This window comes from Photinus pyralis, unplaced genomic scaffold (assembly GCF_008802855.1).
Source record: "Photinus pyralis isolate 1611_PpyrPB1 unplaced genomic scaffold, Ppyr1.3 Ppyr1.4_LG7, whole genome shotgun sequence".
In the NCBI taxonomy this organism is placed as follows: domain Eukaryota; kingdom Metazoa; phylum Arthropoda; class Insecta; order Coleoptera; family Lampyridae; genus Photinus; species Photinus pyralis.
In genome coordinates this window covers 37482462-37503029 of record NW_022170738.1, presented here as the reverse complement: position 1 = coordinate 37503029, position 20568 = coordinate 37482462, and the positions used below count along the sequence as shown (strand labels likewise).

Genomic DNA, 20568 nt, shown 5'->3' with positions numbered 1-20568 from the left:
GCCTTACTTGCTCCCTCTGGCGACGGCTCTGAAACTGACCCTTGTAAATGCCAAATTTTTCTTGCAAGTCGAATTATCTTTAAAACTACTAGTTTTTCGGATATTGACCATATAATAATATTAAAAAGTCGTACAAATTACACGTAGAATTAAAAAATGTATTCAAATACAGGGGGTTCTATTTAAAAAAATGTACCGTTTTAGCGACATACTTTGTGGGCGCACCCTATATTAAAGCACTCTATCGAAAACTATCATCTTCAAGGTATTAAGTTACTCCGCGCAATCGTTGGCGCGCCCTGTACAAGTTGACAAATAAATTTAAAACAGAAAGGTAAGCGTCTCGCGAAATACCATAAATATAGTAAATTATTAACGCTCGCTCATGATTTTGGACTTTCTGTCCGTCCGTCCGTCTGTGTAGGTACATGATAACTCACCAATGGTTTTGAATTTTCCAATTCTGTTTTCAGTAATAGGTAGACAATGGTCAATTGGTCAAGGAACTAACTGATTAAATTTTGATCATTTGGACTTTCTGTCCGTCTGTCTGTCTTTGTCGCTCGTTGTTTGAACAGTTTATTGTACTTGTATTTCATGATGAGTTGTAAATTTTGTAAAGCTGTAACGGATGTGTCACGAGTCACGACCTGACGACGCTGACGGATTGTTTATTGCTATAATTATTTATTTGTCTGAAATGGCACTTACATCTTACGATCTGCGGGCGCCCCCTTTATAACGGCGCCCACCTGCTTAGCACGCCCTGAAGGCCCGCTTCCGCCGGCCCTGCCCATAGGGTTGTTTCGCCTGTCTAGATCTGCTTTACACGCGGTTAATTTCTCTTGCGGCCAACAGGAAACAGACCCTATATTGAAGTCGAGACAGGAGACAAATAAAACCAAAAGCAAAATCCACGAAACACCGTTCAGTCTACACCACCATCCAGGAGTGAGTATCCTTTCAATTATTTATTTTCTATAGATATTCTCTGGAAAATGTTCCCCCTGGATATGCGCTCCCAACACGGTTTGTTCGTTCCTGGAATATTCTACACGAAATATTTAGTGAGGAATAATTCACCCTAATAAACTCGTCATCGGAATGTTTTCTCTCGGAACATTCTTTCTAGAAAAACCTGCTCAAGGAAAATTCTACGCAATCTCTCAAAAAGTCCATTTGTCACGGGGATGTCTCCAAAATTTGGGAAATCTGACCGAAATCGAGCTTTATTATGTCAATTCTATATAAACAATGTTGTTCAGCTGTTTACGGATTTTGTACAGCCAGTAGATATCGATTTGTATAAGAAGAAAGTTCCCCCTACTATTTACCTTATTTTCAAGTTCAACATGTAATTTCCTTTTTCTTCTAAGATCAACGACTGCCAATAACATTGATTGGCGTTGGTTCAACAGCATTTATCTTTGTTTATAGTAACTTAAAAAAGTTTAAGTAAAAGTTGTTTTTGCAAACAAAATTGTTGCGTATACTCCCCTGGGGGGACCGTAGTTATTCTACTTTTTACTGATAGTTGGTGTTAAACCGGAACTTATGTTGAATAGGTCAAGGTTTTATTTATTAAAGTACAATAATGTGACTGTAATTTCTTTTATATCTGGTATCTTCCAAGTAAACAAGATATAATTAAATAAAACTTTTATTACTCTTTAAGAAGCTAATACTAAGTTTTGTGTATAAAACACATACTGGTATACTAAAAATCGTCCAACGACTGGTCGCCCTGAATTCTTTAGCAAAAATATATCATGTGGTCACTTAAAAGGTAACGAATGTGATTTGTACAAATGTCTTGCCAACTCTTGCTTCGTAATATACGAAGCTACTGTCGGATTTTTACAAAAGTGCGTACACTTTTCAATATAAAAATAATGAGTTTGGTTTTACATGATCTGATGACTAGCTTACAACTACACTATAATAATGGAATGAACACTATTGATGCACAGCCGAACTCCTTAGAGATCTCGTGATTGCTTCAAAAATTATATAAATAATAATAATAATGAACCTATAGCTAATAAGTACAATTCGCCTCTGACAGAACGAAAGGGGTAGGAAACTATTTCAATGACCGTGCTCCTGCGATTAGCACAATACTAATGACTTCCAGCTGATCGTATCGTGGAAAAAGTGTGCTCTCCTTCTAACGGCCTGGGCTTGGCGAACACCTTGAAGGTGTCGGGGAAAATCGTGATGCCAGCGTTTCCCTTGAGGCTCGGTAGTTTTTCGCCGTCGGGCACGCTGAGCTCGAATGTGTGAAGAAGTGTGGAGAAGAAGAGGAATACTTCCATACGCGCTAGGATTTCGCCCAAGCACATTCGTCGTCCCACTCCAAATGGAATGAAATATTCTGGTTTGTTTACTTTCCCTTCGCCGTCGATAAACCTGGACGGGTTGAATTTATCCGGCTCGTCCCACAGGTTTGGGTCCATGTGGACTGCGTGTAGGAGCGGTACCACTTGCGCGTTGTGTGGTACGTTGAATCCGTTCAGATGGATATCGCTGAAAGGAGAGAAAAATTAATTTTCGATTAAATGCAAACAACTTATCATTATCTCAAGTCGTCCGTGCGGTTATGTAACACACATTGGGAAATCTGGTACTGGTAGGCTTATATTTAACGCAAGTTCAACGACCTTAGTGGACAGACCGGCTACCAGCGCCAAATAACTGTTTACAAGTGCTTTTATACATATAACTTTCACTTTTTCGCAGGTGCGAATTTGACTAGTGACCCAATCTTGTGTTTCAAGGATTGCGCGTCGAGAATGATCAATTAATTACGCCGGTTAGCATTCAACTTACTGTGTGGGAGCGTGCGTTGTGCCCATTGGAATAATACTGGACACTCTCATGACTTCGCATATCGTCGATTCGGTTATCGGGAGGTAGCTCAAATCTTCTAATTTTGGGAGCCGTTTGCGTCCGACGACTTGATCGAGCTCTTCTTGTATAGCCTTCATCGCCTCGGGGTAGTGCAACATGAATAAAATTGACCAGAGCAAGGTGTTTTTAATGGTTTCCATGCCGGCGGAGAATAGGTCGCCCATTATTTGCTGCATTTGGCGATCTGCAAAAAGATGAGCGGTTAGGAATCTATTAGGAATGTCACTCTGGTGACTTACCGTGGTCGCGCCCTTCGAAGAGGTGGTGCCCCTTGCCCTCTTCGTTTGCCTTTTGAATTTCGAAAAGGTAGGTGTCGAGCAAGTCGCGTAAATTGCTTGGGTCGAACGACTTGCGATGCTCGTTGATGGTTTCTTGTAGGAATTGTCCCATTTCCGTGCGATTCTGAAAGGGGGGTTTGAGTTAGCGAAATCTTCACGGTGAAAGAGGGCTTTAGCGTACCTTACTAATTTGCTTGCGCGTCCTTCGAAGTCCGGGTAAATATCGCAAGATTGGAATGAAAACGGCAGCCTCGAGTGAACCAAACAACCTGAAGCCCTCGTCGATAAGATCCATGAATCGGCGAAAACGGGTGTCGTTGTGGGAAAACCTCACGGACATTATAATATCGCAGATCACATTGGAAATGGAGACGGCGAGGATTGGATTGAAATCTATTGGTGTATTTTTCTTCGCGCGTAAAATGCAGAGGAATTCTTCGACTTCGGTCATGATGCGGTTTTCCATTTGCGTCTTTCTGCCACCAATGTAAGTCATTCCAAAGCGACGTAGGCGATCGTGCAAAAACCGACGTTGATCTTTCCACAATTTTCCCGCGGTATTTATAATGCCTGCAATAAAAAATAAAGATTGGAGTGATGTTTGCGAAATTTGCCATTGCGCTGACGCAACTGATTATCAACTACTACTCGATAAATAGGTTACTGATAAGCTCCTATATTAGATGTCCAAACGAGATCACTCTTACTATTGACCTGTCAAGGCTGCGAGAAGGTTGAGCTTTATAAGTATGTCAATTGAATTCCGCAGCGCTATATTAAACATAATTGAGTTGTGTTTGCAGCACGCTTATTCCATTATTCAACAGGCGCGCGTGCCGGCTTGTTGAACAAGTACTAGTTTTGCATATTAGGTACTCACCGAAGCCTTCCAAGATGCTTGTAAATTCAGTGGACGGTCTTCCCGTAAATTCTTCCTTGCGAAACGCGTCCCTAATCATTTTATAATCACTAAGCACGACTATTAACTGTGATCCCAAACGAGTCGACAGCAGCGACCCGTACTTCTGAGCCAAATCGCGAAAATGCAAATGTAGATCGCCCTTAAGAAAGGGTAGCGATCCAACAATTGGAAGTCCCCATGGTCCCGGTGGTAACGATCTGGTGTATTGGATTATTTGGAGCAGTCGAACAACTAATAACACCACCAAGAAGACACTTAACACACTAACCGATATTTGAGACGAAAACGCACCCCACAAAAAACAGAAACTATAAACAAACATTTTTTCGGATTTTCATATACAGAGTTTTTCGATTATTTATTTCCCTCGCCCTCGCTTGCTTACAATCAGTACATTAATACCAATGCCGTATCATTGTGTTGATTATCCTTTTATACTTACCGAAGCTCACGATATGTATCTTAAGAGGGGATCAGTGAGAGACGGTCTTAGGAGGAGTTTGGATTCGTTAGCCCAATAGGATTTCGTGCTCCCGCTTTCTGATTGGTTAAGTCAGTTGCATCTGAGATATCTGGCAGATGCATCTCATTCATGAGTTATACTAATGTTCCACAGCTTCAGTTGGTCCACGACCGTGACTGTACGATAAACATTCTGCTCTAGTCGTTTGGATTAGAAGTCGGCAAATCTCGCTATCGGGTGAACAATGTCCAAATTTAGATTCCCTTGGAATTTATCGGAACAGTTTTTTAATTACTTTGTCCTTGCTCGGGCGTCGTATTACTAAAAATGCAAGTTTTTTTGGCAGTTGACCATGACCGCGCGGTTTTTTCTATTGTTGATTTTTGCCACGGCTATTACGTAGTCACCAGGCTAAATTTGCTTTCTTCCAACGGCTGGTTCTTTTACGTCAGCCACTTTACACGAAACTAATTATCCGAACAGGAGTATTGACCCTAGTAATGATAATTTCGAATAAAAGTTTCCATTATTCTGCCCAATTTCTAATTTGTCATTCACATTTTCATCTGCGCGGGCTTTTTTTAAAATTTGCCAGACGTCAAAATTTCTGATTACTGAGGTTAGAGGTTAAGGGCAATTACGATTAAGCTACTTTGAAGTTTGTTTTTTCTGGCTCACTCCTGACCTACGCGTGCAGATAAATGAAATGCACCTAATCCATTACCGATATACGTGAGTGGTTCGTTGAACCCATAAAATGTTTGCTTAGGTTATTTTGCACATTGCACAGTTATTATAGTACACCCTGGCACATTTTAGAAAAATTTGCTCAAATTTGGGTTTGTTGAACTTAAAGGTACAAACTTCATCGCGTGTACCCACCTTTTTGTTCTCTTAACATGCTCCACAATTCCACATTCGCCGAGTTTAACAATAATCCCATTTGGGACTAAGCAAATTTCTGCATAACGACGCCCAGCTTGACATTTACTATGCCTACTACTACACTACCGCGATTGTGCAATAGCTTTCGTAATATTTGAGACAAATTCTGGATCGGGTCGGTAACCTGCGCACGTAATTCCAGATCGGATCTTACTTATTATATTGTTCTGTACGTGGGCATTTTAAAAATAATTTAGAATGTATAAGTAAGTGTAAGCGCGGTGCAATGCAAGGGAGAAGTGGGCACGCGTTGTTTTCCTGTTCCTAAATGGGCCACCCTTGAAATTTTTGCAGAAATCGCGCCAATGACCGGCGCGTGGCTAATTTCGGTTCGCAGTTTTATTAACTCGTAAACAAAATTTTTAATTAAATTTGCCGAGTGCGAGCTTTGTGCTGCTTTGTTTAAGCTCGTAAATATCTGCGGTCCCCTAAAAATGTTCTGATGGAAATGCGTAACAGCGTTACGTAACCCAGCTTTGGTTTTTTGGCGGTACATGTTTAGTCAATTACCTCGACGAATTCCATAAGTGAAGCGATTTTACACGCCTGTTACGTAATTCCATCACGCAAGTAGGTGACATAACAAATTTTTCTGGTTTAGGTATAGGTACTTATACAAGGGCTAATCGATATATTATGGTATAAGTCTGTGGTATAAGTAAAACCCGGATTAATATATTATTGCACATACGGCCATTTGTACAATTTCCTCGTTCCATTGAAAATTACACTACTTGCGATGCGAGTTTCACTGAATATACCTATACCCTCAGACTTTTGAATATACCTATACCCCAAAAAATCTGATCATAGGAAGCGAAATGAATAGTTCCTACATCAGTTTCAGTGAGGGTCGAATTCAAAATTGAAACTATGCTACTACCATTGTTTAAAACAATGCTACTACTCTGCTATAGGCAGTGGCGGATTTAAATTTTTTGCGCCTTTAGGCACACCGAAAGATATGCGCCCCTCCAAAAATAATCTTTAAATTGGAATAAATTTTAAGATGCTAATAAAGATCATAACTTGACATTTTTAAAACTAATATCACAAACAATTTAATCTGTGCTAATATGAATAGAAATACAGTATACCTACCTAAGATTACGTTTTCACACACATCAAAACTTGCATTGGCGATTATCGTCCTCACAGTTAAGTTTGTTTAAACTATCGACCAATTCCAATTTCATAATTTTAATTAAATTTTTTTTCATTTGTAACTTGTTAAGGGACTTATTTTAAACTTAAAATGTTACCTAAAACAAATACCTATAGTGCAAAAAAATGCCGCCCTGTAAAGCTGCCGCCCCTTCTCCTAAGCATGTGCCTATGGTGTGCCTATATGTAAATCCGCCACTTGCTATAGGAACGCTTGCAGTTTGAGGAGGGTGGGTGGCTTCTTTCATCACTTCGCAGTAGGCATATCAGAATTGAAACGTCCTAAAAATCAACGTCCCCGGGACAAATTTCCCCTGTAGGCCTAGGTGCCTATAGCATGAATTTGAATTAATTTTTTTAATTTAATCCCGTGATATAGGTACTTGAAACGTGCCAGTTTAAAATTCTAGCATCGATTTAACCATTTAATGACCATTTTGAAGTTTACGCAGCTTGTTTGTACTCGTATTATTACCACCCGCACATTAGTAAAGGGAGTGGGGTAAAAAATAACCCCCCCCCCCCACACTTTCGTTACGTACACAGACACAGATACCACCCACACTGCATATGCGCCATTCTGCCCTTTTATTACTTTTTATTTGAGAATGTGTGTACCAAACTTCGTTCCATTTAGCTTTAGCCGAAAATGAAAGTACAGACAGACAGACCGATTAACATCATCGAAATTTTGTTTGATTCGGATTCCTGGTGCTTTAAAACGTGTATTTCCGTCAAAAAAGTGAGGGGTCATTTTTTTACACCAATGCAATACCTAACGTGCGGGTGATAAAAATGGTTTACTAGAAAATTAAAGATTATGATGATGAAGTAATTTTTATACGTATCTTGGCCTTTTTCGCTTCCCTAGTTTTTACCATTCTATAATGCATACAGGGTGAAATTGGCAAAGTTGTGTAGTTTTTGATGCATCTGATCGCATTGAAATTAAATTGAAAGAACCAATCAGATGCAAAAAAAACTACACAACATGGGGCGGCCGGGGCGCTTCTCGAAACTTAAATTAATAAAAACTTATCTGTGCTGTACAAACGAACAACAGTCTCACAATGCTATCCATACAAAAATAAACCTTTCTAGAGATCAAATATGTACCTATGATGTAGTAGACAAAATTTAGTAAAATAGCACGTTGTCATGTGTTTAGCGATAGGGTGTTCCAAATGACTTGTTTTCAATGTTTTTGAGGTATATTTTGAGCAAACTTTGGTGCTGTATCTTCCAAATTAAGCAGGCTATGATGGAAAATAAAAAATACCCCCTTACTAAGGGACAAGGTTTTTACGTATTACAGTCCGTGGAATCCTTTTACGGTTCATCGGTGTTTTTCTTTAAAAAGAAATGGACAGTATAAATGGGAGGATAGAGAGGACTGAATAAGAAATTTATTTCAAATAACTGGTTTCCCAAAAATGTTCGTTCATTTAATTTGTTCTCAGGGACAAATAGAAGGATGGAACTTACATCTTAACCTTTTGATGATATGCCGTTGCCGAGTTTGTAGACATATTTTTAAAATTTGTACTCTAAAATAGGTAGTGTACTACCCTTAAGCGAGGGTGGTTACAAATTCCAATTTTTACGAAGTGTGGTAGGTACCTATATGAGTTTTTCCAACTTGAACATAACATTAAACGGTTAGAATATCTTAAATTGGGTCGATACACTCTATTTAAGAGAAAAATTGTGGAACTATGCTACAGGTATTTTATGTGATTTTTAAAAAGAGTTATACTTAGGTACCTTACCTAGCATTGAAATTACTTAGTTATCGAACCTATATACTCGCCTTGCCCAAAAAGTAGTGGCGCATTCGCAAATGTGCGTAGACCAAAAACAGTCTTTGAGTATAACGCGTCTTTGAATGGTGGCTGGACCATTTTTGTCTACCCTACTAAGCTCCATGGTTTTGAAAACACGATAAGAATATTTGGAGTCGAGTCGACTACTGGGCCACAGGTAAGCCCATATGAGTAGAGTTCTATATTTGTTTGATTTTTGCAATGTTTTAGCTACAAACTTGCATAGTTAGCCACTAAGGTAAGTAATTAATTGCCGTTTGCACCGACTAATTTAAGTGGAGCTTAGCTTAAGCGTAGCTTAAAATCTATGGCAACGATTATTGAGACAATGGTTGCCATGGATTTTAAGCTACGCTTAAGCTAAGCTCCAGTTAAATTTGTCGGTACAAACGGGCATAAGTCACCTAAAGTGTTTATGGGCATTCACTCATTAGGGATATAATCTGAACCCTTTCAGTACGGGTCCAGAAACTGAATTTTGTGATCGTTCTCGGGATTAATCCACGCCCCCTTCATTTTACCCTCAATTAGCAGTGAACCATAATTTGCGCATGGCAAGTCCAGCAGAGGGGTCGTCAACCCGCACTCAATGGGCTCATATTATAGCCTTTAGTACTGTAAAAACGTTAGGTATATGACTTAATTACTTACCCTTGTGGTTAATTATGCAAGTTTGGAGATAAAACACTAAAAAAATTAAACAAATATATAGAAATTGACTATACTTAGCGCATGAGTGTGTAGGCAACCCCTACTCATCTGGGCTTACCTGTGCTTCAGTAATCGACTCCAAATTATATTCTAAACGTGTTTTCAAAACCATGGAGCTTAATAGAGTCGACAAAAATGGACCAGTCATTAGCAAACAACATTTTCGGAAAACCCCCTCCTCTAGCGCGAGTCGAGTTACAGGGACAAATGACCGTGGCATCACGTCATGAAATATTAAAAAGATGGATTAAAGAGCACGTATGCTAAATTTCAATCCTTTACACAAAAGTGTGAACTTTTTTCCTAATTTCCCAGAGGACCTATATGTATTTCGCGTCCAATTTTTCCATGAATTTCACCCGTTAACATTCCAACCACATACGTTTTTAGCGTAACACAACGAAGTTGAGGTAAAGCTTATGTGCTCGTGTTTCCGGCCGTCCGTCCGTCCGTCCGTCCGTTCCATCGAGATCTCGGCCCCTGGGCCACCTAGAGACTTCGCGTTTTCGCTAATTGATAGCTGTTATGGTCTATATTTGCCCATTTCGATCAGTTTCATTTAACTCCATATTTTGCGCAGACTGCGCAATGCCAACTTTCATATTTATAGGGATATTTCTCTGAAATTTTAACCACAGACCCTTCTAGTAAAGATAAACATTTCGCGCATAGTAAAAATTATGTGGGCATGCGCAGTGACTGCGCAATGCCAACTTTCTTATTTATGGAAATATTGCTTTGAAATTTTAACCTCAGACGCTTCTAGTAAAGGCAAACATTTCGCGCATAGTAAAAATAATGTGTGGGCATGCGCAGTGATGTGTGGGCATACTGCGCAATGCCAAATTTCTTATTTATGGAGATATTTCTTTGAAATTTTAACCACAGACGCTTCTAGTAAAGGTAAACATTTCGCATATGGTAAAAATTATGTGTGGGCATGCGCAGTGACTGCGCAATGCCAACTTTCTCATTTATAGAGATATTTCTTTGAAATTTGAACCACAGATGCTTCTAGTAAAGGCAAACATTTCGCACATAGTAAAAATTATGTGGAGGCATGCGCAGTGACTGCGCAATGGCAACTTTCGCATTTATGTAGATATTTCTTTGCAATTTTAATCACAGATTCTCCTAGTAAAGGCAAACATTTCACACACAGTAAAAATTATGTGTTGGCATTGCGCAGTGCATGCGCCGTAACTGCACAATTGCCAACTTTCTTATGTATGGGGATATGTATCTACATACTTACCACATTATGCTTTGTAAAACAAAACATTGAGAAATTTCCTAAGCTCAATGAAACTCACAATTATACCACGAGACATGGCGCTAAACTGCAGTATAAACGTCATAGTCTAGAATTCTATAAATCAACCCCTTTTATATGGGGGCAGTACTCTATAATAAATTAGATCCAGAGGTAAAGGCTTTAAAACAAATCAAAAGATTTAAAAATGCCGTCAGACAGTTTTTAATAAAAAACGCATTTTATTCAATCCAAGAGTACATGGAGTTTGTATTATAGGTAATGTTATTGTTATATTGTGTGTTATATATATTAATATATTAGTCTGTGATACTTGCTGAAAAAGATTATTTTAAATGTAATGTTATGCTTGTAGTGTTTGTGAGCCTACTGTAACTGTATTTTACTTGACGTATCCCATGTTTTTTCTGTATAAAGCCGGTTGGACAAATAAATATTATTATTATTATTATTATATTTCTTTGGAATTTGAACCACAGCTGCTTCTAGTAAAGGCAAACATTTCGCACATGGTAGAAATTATGTGTGGGCATGCGCAGTGACTGCGCAATGCCAACTTTCTTATTTATGGAGATATTTCTTTGAAACTTTATTTTACTTATTTAACTCCTCTCTTTCTCTGGAGGTGGACGTGCTTCAATATGCAGATTCGACATTTTGTGTGCTTTCGATGGCAACGCATCGTTTCAATACTTTGTGTTACGCGGCAATACCCACGAGTGGGTTTTGGAACATTTTTTACACTTGAATTTACAAGTATTTTTATGATAATAACGAATTTTGTAATATAAAACAAAAACAATAGTATTTTACATTATTAGCCAGGTAAGTGAGTTTTTACTGGCGATAGGAGAAGTTGACTGGCGAGCCGTTAGGCGAGCCTGTCATCTCCTAGAGCCAGTAAAAACTATTACCTGGCGTATAATGTACAATATTTTATTTGTTACTCATTTGTAAACGTAAATAATTAGTTCTTAAATTGATCTTGAAGAAATGTCTAAAATATCATGTGATCCATGTAACAGAGACTTCGCATTAATTCTGGCCAATGAAATTACTAGATTACTAACTTGTAAAATTTTTACATTTTTACAGGTCTGCTGTCAGTTTTACAAGTCAGTAGCGTTTAAACATGACGTTTACCCGTTTGCGTTTTGTCTTGTTAATCAACGTTTACAACTGAGTAACAAATAAAAGCTTTTCAGCTATTCCTATTATGTCTACGAGTGGGTAGCAAATTAGGTTCTAATCGGTTCGGCCGTTTAAATTAGTTTATGTTGTTGGACCATTGTCCAAATGCAGTAAAAAGGTACTTTCCCGTCGATATACTCTTTACAAACATCTGCATCTCTTATCAGCGCTAAAACACCTGCGTTAATTAAATTTAACTGAATTAAGCAATTTACAAAAGCGGTAAAATTAAAACGAAAATTTCGCATCTAACAAATTTCTAAACGAAAAAACAAATACTAAAATACAAAGTCAAGTTAAACCAACTTTGAGTTTATTAATTGTAAATAACCCACCAGATATGCACTTCAAAATTGAAATTATTCCACATACAGGGTGCTAAGGCCAAAACATCGTCTATCTGACGTAGTTTACACAACATATTTTCATTTTTCTTACCCACATTTTTATGCGTTTCCTTTACGAGAATTTCCACCTGTGATCGACCCCTTGCTGAATGAAATATTCCACGATGTTGCATACATATAACTTTATTTTTTATTTTATTAAAGCAATTAATTAAATGTGGATAATTCAATTCCTTTAAAATAATTACCATCAGGCTTTTATTGCATTACAATTACCGTTTCCAAAAGTACTTAGGGTACTTGAGGTAATAGTGTTTTTGGCCATCTGACACTTCCGTTTCCGAAACAATCCTACTCCAAAATTGAAATTACCGTAAGTCGTAGATGACTCACATTTTTACATATACCTAAACCCTGTCATCTCTCCTTTCTCGATCACAAAAAATCGCGTCACTATCTCAAAAAATAAGTAAGTTCGAAGCAGCCATTTAACTTTTTTGGGCCCTAAGAGTCCTTAGGAAGGGCCAGAATGCGAATGTACGACTACTTACTTTGCGTGCCCCTTTTACTAGATGATTAATTTTAGTGCGATTATGAGAAAATTTCCGAACTTTCACTTCCTCCTTGAAACGCCCGTTAGGTACCTTGTACCAGGAGAAGGAAAATTTTCAAAAAATTTTGGAGATGCATAGCAAGGGACTTATTATTATACTTAAACGGAAAATTATACATATATGCAATATTTTTTTAAGTAATTTAGTCACTTTCGTAATTTTCGACGATTCAAAGTTGTTGTAATTAAACAAATAAGAAAATCGTCAAAAATTTGGAATCAGTGTGATCTTCCTTGCTTTCCTTTTACTGGGACGCATTGTGCGGATACGGAGTGGCACCGGTACGAATTGTCTGGGGACCAATTGTCTGGTAGGTACCAATAGTCCGGAGACAAATTATCCCGGGACCAATTGTCCGTATACTCCGTTATAATGCAAGTCTGTTTAAAGGTAAAAAAACGATTGCAAAGAAATAAATATTCAAAACAAGAAGTGTGGGGCAGTTATTACCTCCTATAAGTCTATACTCATGACTATATAGTTGATTCAAGTGTACACGTGCCTGTAACAATTACTTATTAAATTTTGACTCTTTAGTTCCTGAAATAGAAGACGTTACCTAGTATAATAAAAAAATTATTTGGTCACCTTCATCTATCACGATATTCTTTTACAGATTTATGTCACACTCTGTATGCAAGTTACACTTCCACCCTTTGGAACAATTTTGCTTATTTTACCCCAAGGTTAAAGTCTTTTCCAAGATGCTGCGGAATTTTGTATTTCTCTTTTTCCAAGTACCATTATTTCATCACCAAAGTAAAAAGAAACATTAATTTCATTAATAATTAATAAATGCGTCAAACATCTTGTACTGATAAGGATAATACGTTACACATATTAATGATTAATTACTCTACGCGATTCAAAAACTGCCCTTGAAATTATATCTGTACAATAACTTCAGATCCTTATTAGGAGTGGATAAAATTTTCCGCGCGTTATAGCTGCACATCTTTTCCTAAACAACCACGTGTGAATTCAATGGTGAGGGTATTATTTTGAAAAATACCTAAAACATCACAATTAAGAAGCGGCACAAACTAAAATAATTAATTCATTCATTTTAGGCTGTGAAAAGTATCCTTTTCGTTGATCAAAGCCGAGATTCCTTAGAATAAGGAAAGAAGGAGTTCACGCAGCATATTCCTTCAGAATACTACATTTTTAAAAGGAATGCTTTGTTTTATATTTCTGGGGGTAGATTAATACATTGAAGAAACTAAAAAAATGTTTCTAGAAAATCGAAAAATATATATTATAAAATTGGTATACGGTTTTCAAAATGAAATTGAGCATCTAAGGTGGCTGACAGAAAAACGCATATTGGAATCACCGAATAGTGTTGCCTAAAAGTGAGTGAGAATGCTAGTCAAATTAATTTTAGAACTTTTTACCACATACTCAAAAATCAAAGTTAGCTCCATCCAATTATTTGTACCATAGACTAGAAACTAATTTCGAAAGAAAATTCAAAGGGCTGTAACTTTTGATCCAGTAGCCCAATCTTGGAACTGTTTGAAATTAGGGATTCTACAGGTCACATTCTATAAGAAAATGTTTTTTCCCGGTGGATCTGAGACAATTTCATTTTGGGGCCTCAAAAAAAGGCAGTGTACAACCTTCCTTTTTTACCAAAAATCGACTTCACCAAAATTTCTCTGGAAAACACTTTTTCTCATTAATTTTGGTGCGTAGAATCCAAAACGATTCGTACTTTTTCGATTAGACTTCTCAATCAAAAGTTATAGACTAGAAACTGATTTCGAAAGAAAATTCAAAGGGTTGTAACTTTTGATCCAGTAGCCCAATCCTGGAACTGTTTGAAATTATGGATTCTACAGGCCACATTCTATAAGAAAACGTTTTTTCCCGGTCGACCTGAGACAATTTTTTTTTCGGGCCTCCAAAAAAGGCAGTGTACAACCTTCCTTTTTTTACCAAAAATCGACTTCACCAAAATTTCTCGGGAAAACACTTTTTCTTATTAATTTTGGTGTGTAGAATCCCTTCTCAATCAAAAGTTATAGACTAGAAACTGATTTCGAAAGAAAAAAAAACCAGGTACAACCTTCCTTTTTTACCAAAAATCGACTTCACCAAAATTTCTCGGGAAAACACTTTTTCTTATTAATTTTGGTGTGTAGAATCCAAAACGATTCGTACTTTTTCGATTAGACTTCTCAATCAAAAGTTATAGACTAGAAACTGATTTCGAAAGAAAATTCAAAGGGTTGTAACTTTTGATCCAGTAGCCCAATCCTGGAACTGTTTGAAATTATGGATTCTACAGGCCAACAAATTTCGAAAGAAAATTCAAAGGGCTGTATGGATTCTACAGGCCACATTCTATAAGAAAATGTTTTTGCCCGGTCGATCTGAGACAATTTTTTTTTGGGGTCTCAAAAAAAGGCAGTGTACAACCTTTGTTTTTTACCAAAAATCGACTACACCAAAATTTCTCGGGAAAACACTTTTTCTTATTAGTTTTGATGCATTGTAGGGGTTAGTAAATGTAGTAAACACTTATCCATTATACGGTTTTATAAGTTTGTAATGGATATGCGATATTTTGAGTAGGTAGTTACCTATAATGTATGGCCAAGCAAGAGCCGAGTAAATTATTATTAAACTAAATATGTACAAGCAAGTAGGTAAAAACCTAAAAACTAATGTATTATACAATATAGCCACAAGAATGTCACTAAAAATTTCTTAAGTCGCTGCGACTGGATGCAATTTCTGGGGATTTTTGCAAGGATATCTAGGAGCCAGCAAACTAATCTTTGACTCGAATAATAGTATTTTATCGACCTTCTTAATTAATTGGATGGTGACTATGAATACAATCGTAATCGTTCTTAAAAAAAAAGAACAATGAAAAAGCGATTAGCGCAACGTTGTCCTTTGACACAAAAGTTCTGACAATATTATAGCTCAACGAACTTAAATTGGCGACAAGAACTTTTTCGGGTGAAAGTTGTAGTCCTAGCAACAATTGTGATAATGACAGAACAATAAATATTGCAATTACATAATGATTGTGAGGACGCTGCAATTTTTTCACCTAGATTGTTATAGAATAACCTACTTAGTACAATTTGTTATCATATGTCATCATTTTTATTGTGTTACTCGACAGGTTTCAGATTGTGTGCGCTACTGGAAGAGTAATTGTTATAAAACGATCTTATCGCTTTTATTATCGTCCTTTGACGAATGTAACGTTTGCCCAGCTTCCCCATTTCTCATAGTAATATGCGCGTGTTGAATTCGAATTCGTGGAATTCGCGTTTGCAAATTCATTTAGGAAGTTGTATAGCTGAGCAGGTGGTTCGCATTTCTCGTAAGCTAAAGTCAGCGAACTCAATTGGAGCTTATAGCAATCCGTCAAAGATGCATTAGCGGAAACAATGTTGTTTATATGGTGAGGGTGACGCCATGTGACATTGTAAAACTGATGAGTAATCTATTTTTGTAGAAGTGCATAATGAAGGTAGTAAAAACATAAACTAAATTCAGTTGCAAAATGCCTTTGTGTTGGTCAGCGCGCTTACTGAAATTTTGGATGGGAGCTAAAAACAATAACATGCGAAACGATTGGAGAGTTCAAAAACCCCAAGTTCTCATAATTAATTTTATGTTCGCCCTTAATTTTGTTCCTAATAACTATAAATCTTACCCTCCAGCTGCAAATCTTGCTTTCCAGCTTTAATAACATATTAGGGTTAGATTTTTTTAGACATAAAAAAAGGTTATGATTGGTAGGTAGGGCATCATAATAATTTTTTTTTGCGTTGTTAGAATATAATAGATTAAGCTCTCGAGTACCCTCCAAAATATGCGTCGTGTATAATTTGCGAGCAATCGAATTACTTATACGTGAAATGTAATCAAAACAAATTCGTCCCTCATTCACCACCTTAAGTAGTACAACTACATACTGCTCATGATGATCATTTCTCGGAAACCTACGATGCCAATTTGTAGTTTGTATATAAATTCTGAAGAATCGAAGCACCTGTGATTATACGTTTTATCTTGTGGCAAACCGCAAATACCACAGATTAACAATGCGGCTTTAATAGGACTACTGAAAGCTCAAGAATTTTAAATTATGAACTTTCATTTTTACATTTTCGTATCCTGGCTCGTTTCTTCAGAAACGTGAAATGATGGGAAAATTACAGCAATATACAGGTCATTTATAGCAATTTAAAACGTGAAAATCAATGTCCTAAAACGGATGTTTAGAAGCAAACCTTATTACCATCCGGTTACTGATCCGGGCACTGATAATTATGTTACGAATTGTGTAATAATAATAATGATAATAAAGGGGTGATTTGACCCTCATACTGAATCGGAAAAGGAGCCCACCTAGAAGGGAGCTATTCAACATAGCGGCTAAAAAATTTGAATCTTCGTAAAAATCATGAAGCTGATTTAAAGATATCGGTCTCGTTATTCCTTATTTTTAATAATCGTGTATCACATTAACCAGTATGCGAATTAGTGATGGTCCACCTTTCACGTAACGAATTCTATAAATAAAACACGGAATTACGATTTATTTGTCAGGACGTGAGATTCTGTTTGGATTTTCTCCAACAAATTGGTGTGATATACTATACCTATAGTTGCCTATCATTAGAGACATTGAGTAGGTACCTAATCAACGCTGTCAATGAGACTCGCGTAATCGCATCAATGAATACATAAAAGAGGCAGTCTTCGGAAGTCCTCAAGAACAGCTACGATTTTGACGATAAAAGAAATTTTTTTATTTAAGCGAACGTTTTGTTGCAACGGAAAAAAACTCGAGACCAAAATGCTTATGCTTTTGATCGAGAATTTTTTCCAGGAGGCAACAAAATTTGAGTGTATTAAAAATAAAATCATCCTGATTTAAAACCAAGATCGAGTGTATTTTAGGGAGATTAATAAAAGACAGTAAATTTCACAACCACTATATATTTTAAGCATTCGAACGCGCTTTTTATCGCCGATATAAACCTAGCGTTTAATCACTTAAAAAATCATCTGATTGGTTAGAATTTGAAACGATGACCAAGCTGATTGGTCATATATTAATGGAGTGTATTAATCAGCATCAATCAATTTATTCTGCCTAACTTTGCCCCTTTGATCGATTTTGGATCTCTTACGGTTTACGAGATCCCTATAGTGGAAGTGAAAAAAACTCACCCTGTATATCTACGATTTCTCGCGTGCAACGGTCTATGTTGCCATAAAAGGTTGAAATGTTGAACTACAACTGTACAAAACAAAATGAATTATTGTTTGTCGCCGCGCCGGATAGCCAATTCTTTACCAAATTTTACTTTTTTGTGTGGTTTTGTTTATTGCAGAGTTTTACCTTTTGCTCTTTGAAATTTCTAAGCCTCCTTTGCAATCACGAGAAAAAAGAACAACACTAATATTGGTCATACAACATGTATGTATATTGAAATAAATTAATTTCTAAATAGTTTCCACCTGCGCCTTTCTTTGTACATGCATTTTTTACAAACACGTATATTTTTTATTTTAACAACAATTGAAATGGCCACTTCATTTTTCAGATATGAATAATCTAATTTCTCAAAGTTGAATAATACATATATAATTATATAGGTCCATAATTACATTAACACCTAAACGGTTTTTTATGTCTTACTAACCTATCATAGCACATTGTATATCTGTGATACGCGGGCATAAAGTACCACTTTATGCCCTAGGGCATTAAGTATCACCATAGAAACTTATTTATACTTAATGACAAAACGAACAAATATTTGCAGGTCATTGAAAATTAGAAACGTCATTACCTACTAAATGACAAGATTGGCCTTATTTCGTATAGTTTCTGGAACTTCTTGCTCATTCACGATGAATTGAATTATTTAAAATTACGTTTGGATGGTTTTAATCACATTAACAAATACGAACCACGCATACTCGATCAAACATAATGAATTATTTTGTAAACGAATTTTGACGAAGAAAACTATTTGTAAAACATAAAATTGTGTATGTACCACGGGCATAAACTGATGTTTATACTCCCGGGCGACTAAAAAGCTCTCTCGGGCCACCCTCGAGCTTTTTAACTCGTCGCCCTCGAGAATATAAACATCACTATTATGCCCTTAATACATAATAGTTATTTATTTTTCATTTGCGTATTATATGTCAATTATATCTGTCATGTGCGATATATGAAGCAGTCTATTACGCCCAAGGGCATAATGAGAGGGCATAATGGATTGTCATCTCATTATGCCCTCAAACGGCCTGTCAAATTGATTGACGGAGTTATATTATGTAATAAAAAAGATGCAACTTGATTCGTATGAAGCACTTTAATGTTGGGCAAACAATAATCATGACATTTGTATATTGGAAATGCATTCTTTGGAACGATGAAAAATAAAATGTTGTATGCACCTCAGGCATTACTCGGGCGACCGGAGGCCCTCGGGCTCTGTCGCCCTCGGCATAAATATCGCCTTAATGCCCTTGATGCATAAATAACTATTATTCGATTTTTATATTATAGAATAATCTCTTAAATTCTTGAACAAAAACGAACCTTGAATCTACACCAAATTTAACATGAATCCTTTACCTTATACCTTAAATTTTATACAATTTCTTTCTACGTTAGAGTACTTTTGTGTTGGAGCTGCGATAAATGATGAGAACAGCGACAAGAGCAGCGCAGAATTCATTTCTATGATGTGCAGTTTATAGTTTTATAGTGGAGCTTCGACAGTAGCGACGATCTCTGCTTTGTATGTTATTTTTCATTTATCAAACCTATCAGTTACAAATATTTTTTTTAAAATGAATGATTTTGAAGCAGAAATACTTTCCACTTCAAATGCTGTAGGGGTAGTAGGTGAATTTTTTGACACTCGAGCCGAATTCGAAAGCAAGACTTTAATCCGGCTCATATTCTATAGCACTGATCCTTGAACTCGTACAAAACGATTGGCGAAAGTTTGACACCGCTGTCTCTTTTCGTTCTCGAGTTAGACGAGGAACTGACGGACAGACGAACGAAAAATTCCGCTAAAAAGCGCAAACCAATACCATGTCCAGGTTTGGAGAATTTTATAATTTTTACAAACAATGTTTAGTCCCACAAGGGCAATCTGACATATATTTCACTAATTAAACCATGGATATCTATGAGGACATTACTCGATAAAACCAAAGAAAGTATCACAATTAGCGCCGCTTTTATCGTTGCTCGGGTGTCAAGAGTGTCTCAACGCGTCGCTCCAATATAAACACGCACATATAAAACAATGACACCATTTTCGTTTCTTCGCTAGTCCCGTCACGTCGCTGGTCGCTCTTATCGTTTATCGCAGATTCAACATTAACGTACCCCCGTTCTTAAAGGTAGCCAATAATTTCTTTGACATCTTTAACAGAAATAGAGATAATGAATGGGTTGAAGCATCTAGCTACAGTTGGATGGTTGTAATACAGATGTTACATATGTTTTCTTTCAGGGAAATGGATTTGGAAACTCGCCGATATTCTTCGGGTATATTCTTCAAATGCGAATGTTTTCTTGGTTACAATGGGCTCGATTTCGGTGATTACTTTTGACTGTGTGAAAACTTACTTCGAAGTGTACGTAACTACATACGTTTACTGAACTTTGTAACTGTTCAGTATAATTGGAAAAAAAATCCTCAGTAAGCTTTTGCACCAATTTGCTTTATAATTACGTCTCTAACCAATAGTTCAATCAATGTGTACTTTATGGTTACAAAGGGCCCGGTAGGAGATTATATTTTTTTCATTTCTGCGTCTGAAAGCTGAAACCCATTCATGACTGAATTTTCTGTCTCCTTTTCTAAATCGATCTAAAGCTCGACAGCGAAATACGTTCTTACGAATCTTG

General features: G+C 36.8%; 1 protein-coding gene across 1 annotated transcript; it reads right to left on the bottom strand.

Moving 5' to 3' along the window:
• Window positions 1–1644: 1644 nt before the first annotated feature.
• Window positions 1645–4521, bottom strand: LOC116176572 (cytochrome P450 18a1). The gene is made up of 5 exons (XM_031495198.1): window positions 4069–4521; window positions 3370–3758; window positions 3150–3312; window positions 2830–3094; window positions 1645–2526 (listed from the first exon to the last, which is right to left on the bottom strand). Exons 1-5 carry the CDS (start codon window positions 4430–4432, stop codon window positions 2121–2123), a joined length of 1587 nt encoding a protein of 528 aa, XP_031351058.1. The 5' UTR covers window positions 4433–4521; the 3' UTR covers window positions 1645–2120.
• Between the last annotated feature and the right edge of the window lie 16047 nt (window positions 4522–20568).